Source organism: Trichosurus vulpecula, chromosome 2, assembly GCF_011100635.1.
Source record: "Trichosurus vulpecula isolate mTriVul1 chromosome 2, mTriVul1.pri, whole genome shotgun sequence".
Taxonomy (NCBI): Eukaryota; Metazoa; Chordata; class Mammalia; order Diprotodontia; family Phalangeridae; genus Trichosurus; species Trichosurus vulpecula.
Genome location: NC_050574.1, coordinates 450600024 through 450619048, shown reverse-complemented (window position 1 = coordinate 450619048; position 19025 = coordinate 450600024). Strand labels below are relative to the sequence as shown.

Sequence of the window (19025 nt, the reverse complement as noted above, 5' to 3'; positions counted from 1 at the left end):
AAGTGAACAAATAATGATTATGATCTTTGTCATCCAACCAAGAGGTGTTTCTGTGCTTCATATTCTAGAATAATGACATCTCTCAGTTTCTTGTTAACTAGTCAGTTAAAGAATGCCAGCGCATTCACTCCTAACTGTTGTTTAAATGATTTTTTTTTGCTGATGTTCTGTAACCCTGGCGACTTATTAAATAAAAGTGAAGGATACCTATCATATGAAGACTAATCAATATTAATTATGTATTTACTGTACATAAAGTGAGTGGCATAAAGTTACTGACCTTTTAAAAGGATGTTGATAATAAAAGGTGGTATGCAGTAAGCATGAAATAGGTGGTCCAGTGAAAATTGTCTCCATGTGAGCGACCAGAGAAGGTATGCTTAAATTTACTTTTCGTGGAAAATTGTGTTTCTTGGCGTCTAGAGGGAAGAGGAATTCAGTGGAGATGACTGTTAAAGAAGGCTGTGGGGAATTGCAAAATGAACTGGGCCTTTAGTGATGGCTGGAACTCCAGGCAGGGACCTGAAGTAGGCAAGGATACCAGACTGGAAATGCTTTAGTTGTATTTGAAAATAGTGAGTAAACTGATCTAACTAGAACGGTAGCAACTAGAGTAGTTGGAAAGTTATTTTGTTCAGTATTATAGAAGGTCTGGAATCTATAATATGGAGGTCGAAAGAGGGCTACATCTAAACCACTAGAAATAAGAGAAATGCAAATTAAAATAACTCCTAGATTTCACCTCAGAGCCATTAGATTGACAAAGATGACAAAAGGTGAAAATAGTAAGTGTTGGAGGGGCTTTGAGAAGTCAGGCGTGCTAATGTACTTTTGGTGGATCTGTGAATTAGTAAAACAAACAATTTGGAATCATACTAAAAAGATCACTAAGTTGTCCATGCCCTGTGACCTAGTAATATTGCTACTGGGTGGATACTCCCAAGAAGGTCAAAGAAAGAGCAAAAAATTCAACATATACAAAAGTATTTACAGCAGCACTTTTTGTAGTAGCAAAGAACTGGAAGGAAAGTGGTACCCATCAACTGGTTGATTGAAAAACTGAAAAAATTGTGGTATGTGCATAAAATGGAATATAATCGTGCTATAATAAATAACGAATGTAAAGATTTCAGAGAAACTCAGGAAGACTTATACAAACTGATGCAGAGCAAAGCAATTTACATGATCACCTCAGTAATGTAAAAAAAAAGCAATATTGAAAAACTTAAGACGTCTGACCAATAAGGTGACCTCAGAGGACTCGCTCCTTGCAGAAAGGTGATGAACTATAGGTATGAAGTCAGGCATTTTCAGAGGTAGTCAAGTGATTTTTTTTTCTTAACTAAAAATGCTTGTTACAAGGAAGCACTATGGGAGTGAGGAGTCATTGGGAAAGGACAGATTTAAAAAAAATGCATCAATAAAACATTTAAAGGAAAAAAAAAGCCCTAGACTTGCAGTCAAGTGACTGGGGTTCAGTTCCCAGTTCCAAACAAGTGATACATCTGTGTGATCATAGGCAAGTCAAGTAACCTCTTTGATCAAACTAAAGAGTAATAATTATAATTGTACTGCTTTGCTCAGGGAATTATGGGAGGAAAGTTGAGTTGTAGACCTTAAAGTTTGGTATGAAAGTGAATTTTTGTTTAGTGGGTTTTTTTGGTCATAATTGACTCTCCATAACCCCAGTTGGGGTTTTCTTTGCAGAGTTGCTGCAGTGGTTTGCCATTTCCCTCTCCATCTCATTTTAGAGATGAGAAACTGAGGCAAAAGAGTTAAGTGACTTGCCTAGGGTCACACAGCTAATAAATGTCTGAGGCCAAATTTGAACTCACAAAGTTGAGTCTTCCAGACTTTGGGCCTGGCCCTCTATCCACTACACAGCCTAGCTATAGGCAGTGGGAAAGAATTGAAAGTTTATGAATATGTGCTGGTGTCATGATGAAATAGTGTTCTGGGAACATTAATCTGGCAATTATGCCCAGAATGAATTAAAGATAGGAAAACTTGAGTGAGGGAGAGTGGCAGTGGGAATGAAAAGAATGTGGGGACTTCATTGCCTGGTTAGATATGATGTGAGAAGAATAAACCATTTTGTATGATTCAGAAGACTAAAAAAAAAGTATGAAATTGAATTTTTTTCTAGGTAAATATACTAGGAATTAAAGAATGCTGAAATTGTCTTATATTGAGACCTATTCTTTGTCCTTATAGTAAGTCTCTTAACTTAATCACTTCTAATTTGTACGTTTTGTACATACCACTTAGATCAGATAATTTATTGAGATCCTTGGATGGTCCCGGCATTAGCCTATAGCTAATTTCCTTGGGTCTGACACTAAGAGCTTACTGTGATAGATTCATCATTGTGTGGAGGTAAGCAGAATCCTTCAGTGTAAGTTCTGGCAGGTCCCATCATGCTGAAAAGGCTTTGAGTTTGTGTATGGGGATGGACCATATGTCTGTTTCCCTGTCTGTTTTATAAGTAGTTATGTCTAAATTTTCAGGAATGGGCTAATGATACTTAAAACATATGTGAGTGATCTAGTGTCTGTGAAAAATAGAATGGGGATTTGAAATCTAAAGGTCTACATTCCATGCTTGAACAATTAAACACATACATTTTAGGCCTTCATTTTGTCCATAGCTGAATAAAAACTTAGCAGTTAACTAAAGGCTCTTTTGAATAGAGAGGATAGCATTTACTTTTGGGAAAATAATCAATTCTTTATCCAGTTCAGGCCATTAGAATCTTTGCAGTTACTTCTAAAAATTCTTAGCTAAATTCAAGACCTTCTTTCCTTAAAAAGAAGCAGGAAATGGTACAATGATAACTTTGAAATCAGAAGACTTCTCTAGGAATTCTGAATGGCAAGTCAGTCACATTCGATTTCTGAGCCTTATTTTTTTTTCCCATTTATACAATGAAGGTGTAGCGCTAGAAGATGTGTGTGTCTTACAGCCCTAAATCTGACTGTTTGAAGTCAGACTGCCTGAGTTGGAAGAGCTCAATCACATTATCTGCATAACAGCAAATCTTTATCACCGACAACAATTCTCCAAAAAAAAAAAAAAACAACAAAACTACCAATTTGTAGACAGGTTGTGGTTTGCCTTGGTAGACCTTCCTAAAAAAAATGGTTGTAGAATTAAACTGTTCTAGACATGAGAACATACACACAAATGCAATAAAGTATGTTTAAATTGCAGTGACTGAGAATGCCTTAACTTATAATTTATAATAACTTATAATAACTTATATATAACTTATAATAACTCCCCCCATCCCTTGTTTTCTGTGACCACATGGAAGCCATTTGAATTGAATCACCAGAAAGACACTTTATCTGTCTGAACCAATCAGTATTTGGTAGTTTTCATACAATTATCTTAATGAATTTTGAATCAATGTTGAGACTAAAGCAGGAGATGATATTAACTGAAGTTGTGTTAAATTAGAGACTATGTTTTCATTTCTATTTTTTTTATTCTGTAAGGAGAGGAAGAACCACTACGTATGGTCTTGTGATTTGCCTCATCACAGACTACTAAAATACTTTGCGTGTTGGGTTACAAATATTGTCATGTGCTCTTTCGCAGTAATGTCTTGGTTTGGTTTAGTCCTTTGAGATTAGTCAAATAAGAGTTAACAGAAATATAGTTGATAAAATTGAATTTGAACAGCTTTATGTTGAATTTGATTGAAATATATTCTCCTTCAGAAAAGTTTTATTTAAAGCAAATCAAGACCAGAAGCTTAATTATCAAAGCAAAACAAGAGACATAAAGAGCTAAGGGCTTCTAATATATTTTTTTCAAATATAGTTCCCATTCACACATTTATCTGCATGTTTAATTTCCATGCATAATAGCCCTGGTTATTGTTGTCATTTGTAAAGAGAGATTAACAGATAGTAAGTACAAACAAACTCAAATAAATACTGAATAGAGAGGTGACAAAGAAGAAAAGACCTCTTTAATGTTAATTCTCACTGGGAGGAAGTCTAGACAAATTACATTACCTAGGCTCTATGTGAATTGAAGGGACATTTAGTTAGTAACTTTGTCAGTGATAGAGCTCCATGTTTGCTCTGAACACAGGTGATACAACAACTTAGCGACTCCCTGGTTGGTGATTCACTATCCTGAATGCTGAAGTCGTAATGCATTGAAAGAAATGTTCCAACAACTGACCACAAGTACAGCTCTTTAAAAAATATATTTTAAAGTTGTTGCCTTACAGGTATATTTTGTTTTAAAGTTTGGTAGTATTTTTCAATCGTCTTGCCTTTTCTGGGTTCATTTAGCACGAAGTAAAAAGTAGCTTAGCTTGGGTAGTCTGACAGTAATAATGATGGCTTTGTTTAGCCCAGTAGTAATATAACTCTTTACAAAATACCTGTGTGTATTATCTGATTTGCTCCCCAGAAATCATGTGAAATAAGTGATATAAAGTATTCCCTGGAGGTATGGAGGTGATCTGGGTCTGTGATTTCATTACTATAGGGAATTTCTGTCCTCATTCTACAGGTGAGGAAATTCAGACTCGGAAGTTAAGTGACTTACCTTGTGTTGCGAAACTAGTAACTGGAAGAGCCAGATTTTGAACTTGGGGCTTTGGGTTCCAAATAGTTTTCTTTTTATTATGCTAAACTATTCTTGACCATACATTTAAAAGAGTATTCTTAACATGATGCCTCGGTAGATTTCAGCTACAGAAGTAAGAATCCTAGAAGAATGGTGGAGTGATGACATATATTCACATTCATCATTTGATGTTTCTCTTCCACCATTTATTTAATTTTTTTCTCTAAATAGTACTATGATGTCCTCAGGAATGGGGCATTGGTAGTATTGAATACGTATAGAAACTTTAGGAAAAAAATTTGAGGCACCTTTTCTGTCTGTGAGCTGTATTTAAAATGCAGTGGGTATAGCTGGTCTTAAACCAAGAAAACAGATACTAGGGCTTAGGTTAATTAGGTACTTATTCTACTCTGATGCTTCATTGTGGTATATGTTCTAGCTTTGGCAAGGCTTAACCCCCCAGCAGGAAAGGATTTGAGTACTGTCTACTGTGTCAATTATCCAAGGGCCTACATAGCTAAGTTCAGAAGTACTTGTAACCAGATTGGCTCCAGGGTGGTAAATTTTCAACTACAGTCAGTCGATAAGCATTTGTTACATGCTTGCTGTTTGCCAGGCACTGTGCATCCAAAAAGGGACAAAAGAGAGACCCTGACCTCAAGAGCTCACAATCTAAGGATAACACCTAGCTCAGTATATAGTGCATTACAGGCAATTAACAAACACTTGTTGATTTGAACTGGGAGACAGATTTTTTTAGATGTAGAGAGGTTGTGATCTGATCTGCGTAGATGATAGGAAGAACTCAGTGATAAAATCATGGCTTCCCAAAATATAGAAGAAAATGCATATACTTGTACATTTGACTGCATGAATTACATAATACCAGGGGATTGTTTTTTCTCCTTGTTTATAGGGGTTTTTTTAAGATCTATTTAAGGTCCCCCTCATTCCTTCTCTGAATTCTTAGGGCATGTTTAATCTTTTACACAGCTTATAACTCGATTATAAACCATATTGTAAATTCTGTACTTTCCCTCCACGTCTATAAGTCTTTCATCTACCTGGTCTGTAATCTCCTCAAAGACAGAGAGTGTTTTCTCTCATATCACTTACAGTGTTATAGAATCTAAGAGAGGAAAGGGACCCCAAAGGCATCTATCTATTCCAGTTTATCCAACCTGTTCCTGCTCAAGCATCAGTCAATGAAGAAGCATTTATTAAGTGCTTGCTGTATATATGCCAGACACTGTGCTGGCTGCCAAGGCCACAAAGACAAAACAGAAGATTGTTCCTTCTTTGAGGGCTTGTATCCTATAAGGGGAAACACATTTGTTTAAGTATACATTTAAGTAGATATAAAGTAAATCAGGGTAATTTGGGGAAAGCCACTTAGAGCTTGTGAGTATCTGGAAAGACCTTAAGAAGGTGGCACTGGAGTTTTGATGGGTCCTAAAGATACTATGAGGCAGACAGAGGTGGGGAGGCATTCTAGGAGTTGTTTCAGTTGTGTCCAGCTCTTAATGATCCCATTTGTGTGGTTTTCTTGGCAAATATAGTGAAGTAGTTTGCCATTTCCTTCTCCAACTCATTTTACAAATGAGGAAACTGACACAAATAGGGTTAAGCGACCTGCCCATGGTCACACAGCTAGTAAGTGTCTGAGGCCAAATTTGAACTCAGGAAGATGAATTCTTCCTGACTCCAAGCCCAATACTCTATCCACTGCTCCACCTAGCTGCCCATTCCAGATGTAGCCTGCGCAGAGGGGCAGAAACAGGAAGTGGGATGTCATGTGAGGAAAAACATGGGGCCATTCTGGCAAGCCTATAGTGTGCATGAGAGGATTGATGTTCAGTAAGTCTGGAGAGGAAGACTGACCAGATTGTGAAGAACTGTACACGTCAGAGGAGTTTATATTTTTCCCTCGGGTCAGTAAGGAATGATTACTGGAGTGTTGTGAGCAGGGGCATGACATCATCAGTCTTGGTGGCTGTGTGGAGGATGAACTGAGGAAAGGAGAGACAAGAAGCAAGGAGACCAATTATGAAACCTAAGACTCAAGAATAAACTATACGTAAGGATCCCTGTGGACCGCATATTGACTTAAAAAACCGTATTAATTAATTTTGTTAATAGTGTTTTCTATCTATTTTGTTAGATAGTTCTTAATTACATTTTAATCTGGTTCTGGTTATACTTGGGCCTGTAGGCCACTTGCTTGACATTTTCTGGTCTGTGGGGCAAGGGCTTGAGCTAGGTTGGTGACTGGGAATGGAAAGAAGGATTCAGTTAGAAATATCCTGGAGATGGAAACAGCTGATTAGATGTGATGGTGAGAAGCAAACAGAGCCTGAGGATGGTGATGCCCTTGACAGAAACAGTAGGTCAGGAAGGGTAGTGGTTTGGGATGAGAGATAATGAGTTCTGTTTTAGGTTAATGGACTTCTGTTTGGAAATGCCAGTCAGGCAGGTGGTGTTATGTTGAAGCTGAGGAGAAAATCGAGTTTGTTCTATGATCTAGGAGTCATGTGCTTAGAAATGGCAATCCAGCCTACCTGCGGCGTAGCTCATTCTACTTTGGGTGGCTCTAACTGTTCAGAAGATTTTCCTTAAACTGAACGCTAACTTTTTGCCACCATTATTGCTCCTAGTTCTGTCTTCTAGTCAGAGCAATACGGCCTGATCCCTTTTCTACCTCACAACCTTTTACGTACTTGAAGGTGGTTGTGATGTCCCCTGTAGGTCTCTTTCAGGACTGAACATCCCTGGTTCCGTTATCTGATCCCTCTTGCATGTTCTCTAGTCCTCCTGCCATATCTATCACCTTTTTCTGAACACATTGTGGCTTGTCATATCTACCTTAAAGTGTAGTGCTTAGAAATGAACACAGTACTCCAGATGTGTCTTTCTTGGTGCTGTATTGGGTACGTTGTATGTGATTCATAGATATTTGATGAATTCCTATAAACAACATCATCAGAATCACGTCGTGACATAGATACAACAGTGAAATGTGATCCATGAAGCACAGTATTCCTTTTTATTAACTAGGAATGTTTATGACACAATTAATAGTAGGCAGAGGGCTCTAGTGTGTGAACACCATTAGATAAAGCAGGAATAAGTGACAAATACTTTACCATTGTTTTGTATGTCTCTAAGAGCGAGAAGCATTCTATTCTGAAAGAATGTCAGACCGTGTGCAGTTGAATGGAAAGTTACCCCCTCCCGATCAGTGTTTCTCCCCTCTGGCTGAAGAGGTCTTGGCTTCCCAATCAGGCAGGGCAAATGATCAGTGCGGGAGGGAGGATCCAGGAGTAGAGAGTGAGAATGATTGCCCATCCCTGACCAAAGGGAGTCAATCTGAAATTCTCTGTGTGCTCCTGGGTTTCTCTGTGTTTTTTCCTCCCTTTCCTCTTCCTTTCCTCATATTTCAGGTAGAAAGACAAAAGAAAAACTATTTCAAATCTAAATCCATATCCCGAAAATGCAAAATTTTATGCCTGAGATCTAAAAGGGAGAGGCAATAGCTGCGTATCTGTCCTCCCCACTTCACAAACAAAGCAAAGAAGGCAAATAAAATCATTCCTGGAAATGAATGGCAGATCTAAAAGCCTGAAAAAATTAAGAAGTGAGAGAGAGAGTGTCTGTGTGTCTCTGCACACATAACACACACCTTAACGAGGAGAATAAAAATAACAGAGTTCTAACTTGGAGAAGGAGGTACAAAATAAATACCCTTTATCCTTTTTTTTTTTGTATTTATCACAGGGTATTGATTTTTTTGCATGTAATTAATTTCCCTTGTAGAAATGTTGGCTTTTGACAGTATCCTACATTTTAGGTAATCCAGTTACTTCAGTAGCACTGTAGTTTAGAATCCTTGTTTGGAAGACTTCTGTATATTCACTTAGTATGTTTTATGACACCTTCCTTCTGAACAACTTGAGATATACATAAAATCTTAAGTGAGCAGTATTTAATGTTAGAACTATTGAAAGGGAAGGAAGTAAAGAATTTGAAAGTGAAGAATGAAACAGGCTAAGGAACCAAAGGTAGTACTTCTTTTAAACCATTTTAATTTAAATGGAAAACTCATCTAAGTCCTGGGGTCACTGGGGCTAGTATCATATCTCCAGGGTCAATCTAAGGAATAATCTAATTAGTTTTAAATGAATGGGGGCGACAAGGCAACTTAATACCTTCTTCAGTGCTCCTTCTACTAAGTGACCTACTAAAGTTATCAATTTACATTCATATAATGATCTAAATTTTGTTGTCTTTTTTAAAGAAACAAAGCGTCGTAGGTAAGCTAATGTATGTGTTTTTAAAATTTTCATTTCAAATGAACTTGCTTATTAAATGAATAGGAAATTGAAAAATATGAAATGCTTCTTTAGCAAAAATTAATGATATTCCTCGAGTCCATTTCTCAATTTCTTAGGAAAGTTTGGAATAAAATAAATGCATCATCTTCATGAAATGTTACAGAGATTTGTACTTAAAACAGATTTTTATATTTTCTCTCCAGGGTTGGTTGATATGTGAAGAGCCAACATGTCAGACTAGAACTCGTCGACTTCCCCTTCAGTTCTCCCGCAGCGGACCTCTCTGTCAGACATGCATGAAAGCCACCCTCAGACAAGAGGTAGGTGTATAAATCACCAGACTGCACGCAGGTGGACCGTGTGATTTTATGAATCAGGTGACATGACTATGTAAGACACTTTGTAAACTCGAGAGTGTTATGTGCCCTTTGTAGAGAAAGAGTATATGTGGCTTCGTTTACCACTTAGAGGAGTTGCTGACATTTCTGTTCCCTCATGCAGCCGCTACTCTAGATCATTCCTTACTACTGCCTCTCCCACAGACAGCTTCCTAATTGATCTTCCTGCCTCTGATTTCTCCTCTCTTCAGTCCATCCTTCACAAGGCTACCAAAGTGATATTCCTTAAGACAGTTATAACCATGTCATTCCCCTGCTCAGGAAACTCCAGTAGCTGCCCTAAACTTCTGTTTGGCTTTTAAAGTCCTTCAGAATCCAGCTTCAGCCGACCTTTCCAAGCTTATTTCATGTTTTCTTTTACATACTCTCCCAACTGACTTGCTGACTTAACTGACTTGCTTGTTCTACCTTGTATATGAGATTCCTTCTCCTGCCACTGTGTCATTGCATAGGCTGCTCTCCATAACTGGAAGTCACTCCTCCTTAAGCTCCACCTCATAGAATCAGTCCCTAGGTGCCTTCAGATCCCAGTTCAAGATCTATGCCCTGTGCTGATCCTTTCCTGATCCTCCACACCTATACTCCCCACCACCAATAACTATCCTCCCTAGAAAATTCCTTTTTGTATATTTTGTAATGAATTTCATAAGTCCTTACTGGTTTTCCAAAAAAATCCAGTGTAAGCCCTTTGAGGATACTGATGATCTGTGTATTCTCAGCACCTAGTACAGTGCCTGACACTTATTAAAGCATTGAATAAATACTTGTTGAATTCAGTTATTATCATTATCATGCAAACCCATGTGTCTTCTTGAACTGTGAGAATAAGAAAATGAGTTTAGTTTTCCTTCAGTGGTAATAGTCTAATACTGAGTGGAAATAATTCACAAAATATACCTTTAGCTTTACCTAAAAGTAACTTCCATTTTGTTGGAAATTGGGTTTTAGTTAATATTTGGAAGAGGAACTGAAATCCAGAACACATTCATTGAATACACATTGAATACACATTCATCCATGTGTATGTTGGAGTCTTGTGGTGGCATCTCCATAGGATCATACATTTAGAGCTGGAAGGGACCTTAGAAGCTGTCAAATACAGTCTTCATTTGAAACCAAGGCCCAGGGACATGAAATGGTGCACCCAGTCATGCAGCGTCTGAGGCAGGAATTAACTGCAGGTCTAGTGCTCTATTCTGATTGTTGATGGCTCACTTGTCCATTACCTCCCGTTCATTCCAGCAGAAAAAGTATGCTGTATCTAAGAGACATTGACATGTCCTATAAACAGCTCCATGTGGTTCAAGGCATCAGTAAAATTCATTGGTCTTGACCCCAAATTTAATTGTCCAGTTTTGTTCTTTTTAGAACACAGACCACTCAGCCAGACCTATGTCCATCACCCAGGACTAAATAAAATAAAATCTTATCTGCCTCAGGACTAAATAAAATAAGTGAAAATCTTATCTGCCCCATCCTTGAAGCATTCTCCCATGCCAGGCATTGAAGGCAAAGCTTGGCCTACTGAGAGGACTTGTCTCTTTATCTGTCAAGATATCCCCTGCTCCTGAATTAATTGCTGCCGTGGTTCAGCTATATATACTTTTCTCTTAATGGGCCAGAGCCATCAGTGAACCAGTCAAGATGGCATTCCTCAAGAACTGAAATCATCATAGTCAGTGGTCTGTGGGTACACTAGAGAAGGCAGAGTATCAGGGCTGGGACTGGTGGTCTGAGCCTCTAACAAAATCATAGCCCATCCAGGAATGGCACTAACACTTTAACCTCCTGAGTTCTGCCCATCCTGTTAAAGGAACCATCTTGCATCACTGGATTCATAATCTGTAAGATTATACAGTCTAGCAAGAGGGTAGTGCTGTGACAATATTTGTTCAGTAGCAGCTAGAGTCCAGTAATAGACAAGCACCTGTTTTGCAAAAGTGGTATACCAGATATCCATTTTGGGACACTTATGGCTCCAGAAGCCTAATATAGTCCCTTCTTGGTACTTACCGAAGACTCACTCAGCCTAGGCTTTGTGGACAGAGATTTCCAAAAACTTAGGCTACACAGGATCCTAAGGACCCACCGAAAGTGACCACTTGACAACCCACTTTAGGTTTTCAGGGGGTCAATTGCTTGTTTTAGACTCTACTTGAAAGATGCAGACTTTGAAGTGACTCCATAAATGGAACCCAACAAAATACTAATTTGGGGAATCTGGGTCTTCCAGAGCCTAAGGAATCAATCAGATAAGCCTCTGAGCTGTTCCAAGTATCATTAGCTCATTCCAGCTTATTTTGGAATAAGCTGCATCTTTCTGGCCAGTGTAGCTCCCAAAATCTCACTGAGCATGTTAGATGTTGAATTTTCTTAGGGTTGATCCCTACCCGTTATCTCTTAGTTGAGCCACCGTCCAGTCTAGGGCTTCTGTTGCTGGCGTCATCCAGCCCAGCAAACATCATATCATCTTCGTTATAGGTGGACCTCAGTGTACTCAGGAAGGGAGGCTTCTTTTAGACCTCTACCCACTAAACTATGACAACGTGAAGGAGAATTCAAGGATCCCAGTAGAAGGATAACGAAAAAAACCCTAATTCAATTCTTCAATGAAAGCAAATTGCTTGCGACTAGTTTCAGCTACTGAATAACCATATACCACTCACACAGGCCCTGGGCTATTTGGTTCACCACCAAGTTAGGACTGGCTATAGTAATTAACATAACTTTATACAGATACAGGCAGTCTGCTAGGCAGTCTGCTGTTAAGTGATACAGTGACCCACTTTTTTCACTAGCATCACATGGTTATTATACAGTGAATTTGTATAAAGTAGTACTTCAGCCTGAGACATGATATTAACTATACAAGATGGTTAAGCCAACTTGACGGGTTTCCATTTATCCCTGCACACAGTAATCAGCATAGAAGCCTACCGTGTCTGTCTAAGTCCTAAATCCTAAGAACTCAAAGTATCTATCTTCACAATACAGACCTCTCCTGATTAGCTACCACAATTGAAACCTAAATTAAAGATTGTCCACCTCCATTTGAGCAAGGATTCCCACCCACCCCCACCCTCAAACCTCTGATAGAACCTAGAGTACCTCTATTGACCTGTGGAGAATTCTGTAGTATAATAGTAACTTCGTGGCTGCTGTCTAGCAGCTCCGTATATATTTGGTGTGGCCCTGCCTTTTCCAAACCAAAGTGACTCAGATATAAGACCTTAGTCTTTAAATTAGAACAACCAGACCTGCTAGAGAATATTGGCCTTTCTTTTTAAGAGGACTTATCCCAACAGTTCTTCAAATCTAAATACAAATCATGTGTTATTTGCAAGGTGATCAGGTGGGATGGGGGCCTTCAGGGATATCCTCAGTTTGGGCCAAACAGAAGGACTTTTGCTGGCTCCAGCCTAGGTATCTTGACATAATTTTGCTTATGTCCACATGGGCTAACCATCAAACCCTTTATCAACTCCGTTTCAAGAGTCATTACCAAAGCTGTTTATAGGAGAGAGTATTTTCACCTTTAAACCACTTATTGTGGTAATGGGCACAGTGCCTTCTCTGCCAGTTTGTATGGTTAGTTCTATTTGCCTGAACTGCCTTAGTCTCTCCAGCAAACTTTACAATTCTTGGTTAAATTCAAATGAAACACTGTCCTCTTTCACCTGTGCATGCATTGCAGCACTTAGTAATACTACGTCAGGAAGGTGGCACTTCATCCTGCATTATAGTAGAAATTCTGTTACAGCCTCCATTCCCCATAGACTGGGCCTTTTATGCCTAGCATGGCAAAGTGACTAAAACTCATTGAAACTCCTTGAAAAGGGCCAGCTCCATTACATAGGTGTTCTTCCTACCTCAGCTGGTGTATAGGTCAGTCCTAGCAACTGTTTTTTAACCTAAAAATGGTTTTATGGCAGATGAATAAGTTTATGGCTTACTAGCTATGGTAGCAAACTAAATTTGTATCAAGGAGCTGGCTGATCACAGGAATCTCATCAAAAACTATAGCAGTAAAGTATGTGATTCATCAGTCCAGTGGCAAGTATGAGAGGAGTTACCCTAAGAATAAATAGTACTGTGGAACTTTCATCCATAATTCTCAAATATAAATAGATAATTTGAATACATCTTACTAAAAAGACATCTAGCCTTGTGATTCAAACCTTCTTGACGTGAGTAGGAAAATAAAAAGCTCGTATCAGCAAAGGCATGTTACCTCATGACAGCCTCGAGGAGGATGGGACTTGTAGCAGTGGTATTTAACATATCCCCTCTTTCCCAGCTACATGTTCATTTCTTGGTGCCACAAACATTTCAGCATGACCTCTTATTTCCCTAAGAACTGTCTCGTTGGCAGGGAAGAACAGGGAGTTGATGTGCCATCACAGTCATGGTAGATAAACAGACACTTAAGTGCCCACTGATCAGGAATCCTGTAGTTGTTATCTTTAAGCTACGTACAAGTCTGAAAGAAAAGTGCAAACGAAATATGATGCGCATTCTCAGGGAGGAAAGGTTGTATTTGTCTGGGACAAAAGAAAGCCTCGTAAAGCAAATGGCATTTGAGATGGACCTTGAAAATGGTTGAGATTCTAACAGAGGGAATTTGCCAGTAAGGGCATTAAAGAAAACGGCCTGAATTGAAGAACTTTCTCCTTTAGTAGTGGGATGTAGCTGTACCTGGCAAGGTTCACATGGTGAGGGTTGGGGGTGGGGAATGAGAAATGTGTACTAAAAGCCTACTGTGTGCTTAGTGCTTTAAAACATATCCTATGAGGTAGGTGCTGTTACTGTCCTCCTTTTGCAGTTCAGGAAATTGAGGTAGACAAAGGTTAAGTGACTTGCTTAAGGTCACACATCTAGTTAAGTGTCTAAGGTTGGATTTGAAATGAAGTCTTCAGGGCAGCTAGGTGGCGCAGTGGGTAGAGCACTGGCCCTGGAGTCAGGAGGACCTGAGTTCAAATCCAGCCTCAGACACTTGACACTTGTACTAGCTGTGTGACCTTGGGCAAGTCACTTAACCCCAATTGCCCTGCCAAAAAAAGCAAAAAAAAAAAAAAATAAGAAATGAGGTCTTCATTGTCTCCAGTTCTAGTGTTCTATCCACAGTGCCACCTAGCGGGATCCAAACATGCTATTTAAATAGGTGATTTCTTATTCCCTCATCTCATTTATTATGTTCTTATGCTTCTCTAATGTGAAAAGGAATATTCATATACTGAGCCATCTAATATAGTAGATATGCTGCAGGCAGGAGCAACTGAGTTTAAACCCTTCCTCTGACATTTACTGACTGTGCCCACGGGCAGATCTCTTGACTTCTCTCTGCCTTGGTGTCTTTACCTGGTAAAGGAGGAGGTCGGACCCAATGACCTGTGGCCTCTTTTAGCTCCATCTACACACGCAAAAAAGTCAGAATGCTTATAGATCAGAAAATTGTCCATGTGTGTGGGCAGTTCCAAGGGTTCAGTTTGAGCAGCGGCAGCATTGTTGAAATAAGTGTAGTCTCCCTAAATCATTACTCTGAAGAGCAACCGGAATTTGGATATATGGATGTGTGTGTGTGTGTATAATATCCTCGTGATGGAAGTGTGTAGGAACTTAGTAGAATAGTAATAGTGTGTACTTAGCACATAGTCGTTGTTTAGTAAATGTTCAGTGATCAGTTGGTTGGTTGATTGTTATGATGTATAACAAAAAAAACTACCTCATGGGCACAGTGATTTCACATCGGGTATTTTGTGGGACCCTCAGCGGCCTCATGCAGTTGGTAGGACGGATATTCCTGTTCTTGTATTTTTAGAAAACTCACAATCAATTGACTTGCCCAGAGTCACATAACTAGTTAGTAACAGAGTCAGTCCAGAGTGCCCGGCTCCCAACGCAGTGTGGTACTTTTCCTACTCTGCCAAACTACCACATCCCATATTTTATGTGAAGTTAGCACATATTTACATTATACTTGAAGTTTGTGCATATTCAGATTTAGCCTCAGAGAGTAACATGGACAAAATGCCGTGTTGTGTTGACCTTAGTAGAATCACTAAAGGTTTATAGAGTAGAACTAAAATTTTTTGTCCAATTTATATGATTACTTATATAACATTGGAATTACATGTGCCGTAATTCAGTGTATGAACAACCACTCTTATTCAAGTCCTCACCATTTCTTGCCTGGCCTATTGGAGTACCTGCCTAATTGGTCTCCTTGCCTCAGGACTCTCCTGCCCCCCAGTCTGTCTGTCACAGAGCTGCCAAACTTAGGGTTGCTTCCCATTATTACCTTTAGCATATGAGCTCCTGTTTGGAATCTAAAGCTCTTCAGTCTGAAGCCTCGCTTTCCAGCTGATTATACTTTACTCCCAACACACACTGTGCTCTATCTGAGTTGACCTGCTGGCTGTTGTTCCCAGTACACTTTTGTACAGGCTGTCTCCCATGCCTAGAAATGCTCATTCTCCTCATCTTCACCTCTTTGGAATCTCTTAAAAATTCATCTTGGGTCCCTTCTTTACAAAGGTTTTTCCTGATGTTGTTAGTTTCTCTCCCCGTCATGTGTATTTATTTTGTATATATCCTATATTTACTGATCTGTGAACACTTGGCATACCCCATAGGATGTAACCTCCTTGAAGGCAAGAACTGCATTTTTTTTTTCCCGTAATGTTTATTTTACTGTCATTTATGCCACGAATTCCTAGGGGATTGGTTCAAGATCGTTGCCATTGTATCTAACAAAGTGTGTTTCTCTCTGAGTGGAGCAGACTTGATACTTCAGTGGAACCCAAGTGCTTTTTTCTGTGTTTTCCTTTTTCTCCTGATAATTTTTGTTTACACACTTTAAGAAGCTATCTTTACTCTTAGAGTTTTTAATATGTGCAGAATGCACATTAATTCTTGGCTGGAATCCTGTTTACAACAGTGTCCATAGCATGTTAAATAACATAGCATCTGTCAGTCTTGCCATGGTAATGCTTATTGTATGCCTACCGTTGATCTATATCATCACCTTTCTTATGCATTGACGTATCCGTATCCAAAGGAAGAACTTCATGTTCCCAGAAAGGCCTAGAAACATATAGTATATTCCCCTTCGCTTTTCTTTTGTGTTAGTCATTTTGGCAAATCCTTGGAAGGGGACAGATTGGCAAAAAAAAAAAAAAATGCCTAGCTTTTTCATTTGTGTACTCAGTGCCTGGTGCATGGTCTGCACTTGTTGAGTGATTGATATGTTATATATAGTAACTTCAGAAATTTAACTGAGATGTATTCATTATTTGCAAATAAACGAAAATGTTTCTACCACTCATATTAGAAACAGGTCTAAACCATGCTATAGTATAGAAGAGCCTTGTTGCATTTGGTGTTTTAATGTTTTTACCACTCATATTGTGGGGTTCAAATAAAAGGAACAGTGAATAATATGATTCAACAGTAGGTATTTCCTGTCAGAAACAGCCACGGATTTTCTGAGTTTATAAAGTGCTCTAGAAAATACTAGAGGCAATCTGGTCTCCCCCATACGTGAACAGAATAACTTCTACAATATTATTAGGTAGTCATTTCCATTTTTGGACCTTTAATTGTTAAGTTTTTGATCATATCATTCCAAAATTTGCCTTTGTAGTTTCTGCATAGTTTCTTGTTCTGACCTCTGACGCCAAACAGAATCAAACTAAACACTCTTCATGACAACTCTTCAAGTACCTGAAAGCAGCTATCGTTAATTCTGCTGCCACAACATCTCTTAGATTCACCTCCTTCTCTACTAGCCACCACCTTTGTCTTGTATAGGACAGTTTATTTTTTTGAATCTAAGAATAAGATTTCAGTTATTCCTGTTAAATTTCTTCCAATTAGATTCAATCCATCACTTTAGACTGTCAGTATCTTCTTGGATCTAGTTATCTCACCTGACATTATCTATCTTTCCCAGCTTTTGTGTCATTTGCAGATTTGGTAAGTGGCCTATCTATGCCTTCATCATTGGCAAAAATATTGAGTAACCCAACGCCAAGGACAGATTTTAGAGTACTGAACCAGAATCGAGTCAGCCCTCCAGTCCAACCAGTGAATACTTTTTTGTCTAGCCATTGAGCCAGTTCCAGATTCGCACCACTCCATCCTTGTTTTTCCATTTACTTCTTTACCGAGAGCATGATTTACTTTTTCTCTTCCTTCCCACCACATTTGCATTTCGCTGTGCTTACATTCTAATTGATGAGTACAGAAAGATTTCTCAACTCCATAGAGTACAGTGATTAGCCACAGTCACACCATAACTCATGTGCTCATCCTTTTGTCTTTGAACCATTATGGAATTTCTTGTTCTTACCATGTATAAAATGCCATTAAGGGTTACATCTTTAATTTCAGATTGAATAAATTTCTAAATTTAGTGTTTCAAATCTTAAAAGTCTCTGTATTGTTAGTATTATTTCCATCTGAAAGAGGTACTTCAGTGTTCTCGGGATTTACTAAAGAGAATATCACTCCTCAGTAGTTATGTTAGGCCTTATTCTTAGAAACCAAAAGTTCTAAGACTTTGTAATTATCCTTTTAATGTCACTTGCAAGATTGGGCTATTTTTGTTTTGTTCATGTTTACCAAATGGCCATTTTAAAAAATAATTTTTTATTATACAAGAGGGGTTTTTTGCATAATATTCATCTGCAAATATTTATTTGCATAATATTTATCAGTTTATTATGGTTTTCTGGCTTTGTGCAAGGGCCCTAGCCAGAGGTTCTTGACAAATCCAAGGAATCATGCAACACTGGTTAAGAAACAGTGGTGAGGTGTTCTGAGTATAATGCCTTTTAATTCAATAAAAGTGAAAATTTCATTGCTTGCTGCAGCCATACAATTAATCATTGACGTATGGACTCAGGACCTAAAATTAGAAGTACACCAAATGAGAACCAACTAACTGGCTTCATGAAAATTAGGCAGTGAAATATATAGACAATATACTACATTTTGCTGCCTTTTTCTCTTCACAAGGCCTGACAAAGAAAGATCATAGAATAATTAGTGGATGAGAGGAGTAATGATTAGGTTCATGGGACCTTGGTTACTCTGGTCAGAGATGCTTCTGTTGGAGAAAAAAGCATTGGGAAAAGAGTGTAATAGGTATGCAAAGAAGGGATAATGTCATATAAAATGTTATGGAAGTATAATAGAATGAATCAGGTATAGAACCCAGAGGCATTGTGAAAAGATGTTGGCCCAAAGTGTTGCAGAAGAAAGAGAAAGCTAGGTAATACGAACCCAATGAGAGAGAACCTTAAAGCCCGTGCTGTTTTAATTTGTTTTGGAGGAGTGAAGCCCTTGGAGATAATTAGAGATAATTATTTTTTTAAGATACAGGTTTTTCTTTCAAAGGTTTTTTTCTTCCTTCTGGAAATTATAAAACTACCTTCTTGATCTGTATTTATCATTAAGAAAGTTTATAAATTTCCATTAGACACAAAACCACTAATCTTTACTGTGTACGATGTTGACCTAAAGAGGTAATAATCAGACCATTCATCCTTAATCCTGATAACAGTGCTTGAGGAGAATGGTAACATGAAACTGACCTGAACCATCATGTCCACCAGGGACAACTCCATCCCTTCTTGCCCTCTTAAGGAAATTTGTTCTTTAACAGGACAGCAATCATTGCATATATTTTCTGGATCATGGTTGCCAC

General features: G+C 38.5%; 1 protein-coding gene across 4 annotated transcripts in view; it reads left to right on the top strand.

Annotated features, from left to right (window-relative positions):
* Positions 1-19025, top strand: part of POLA1 (DNA polymerase alpha 1, catalytic subunit) — a 322857-nt gene that overhangs the window by 188854 nt on the left and 114978 nt on the right. For all 4 annotated transcript variants that reach the window (XM_036746570.1, XM_036746571.1, XM_036746573.1 and 1 more), the window contains one exon: positions 9122-9238. In XM_036746570.1, the coding sequence (XP_036602465.1) occupies positions 9122-9238 (117 nt within the window). The remainder of the gene's footprint in view (positions 1-9121; positions 9239-19025) is intronic.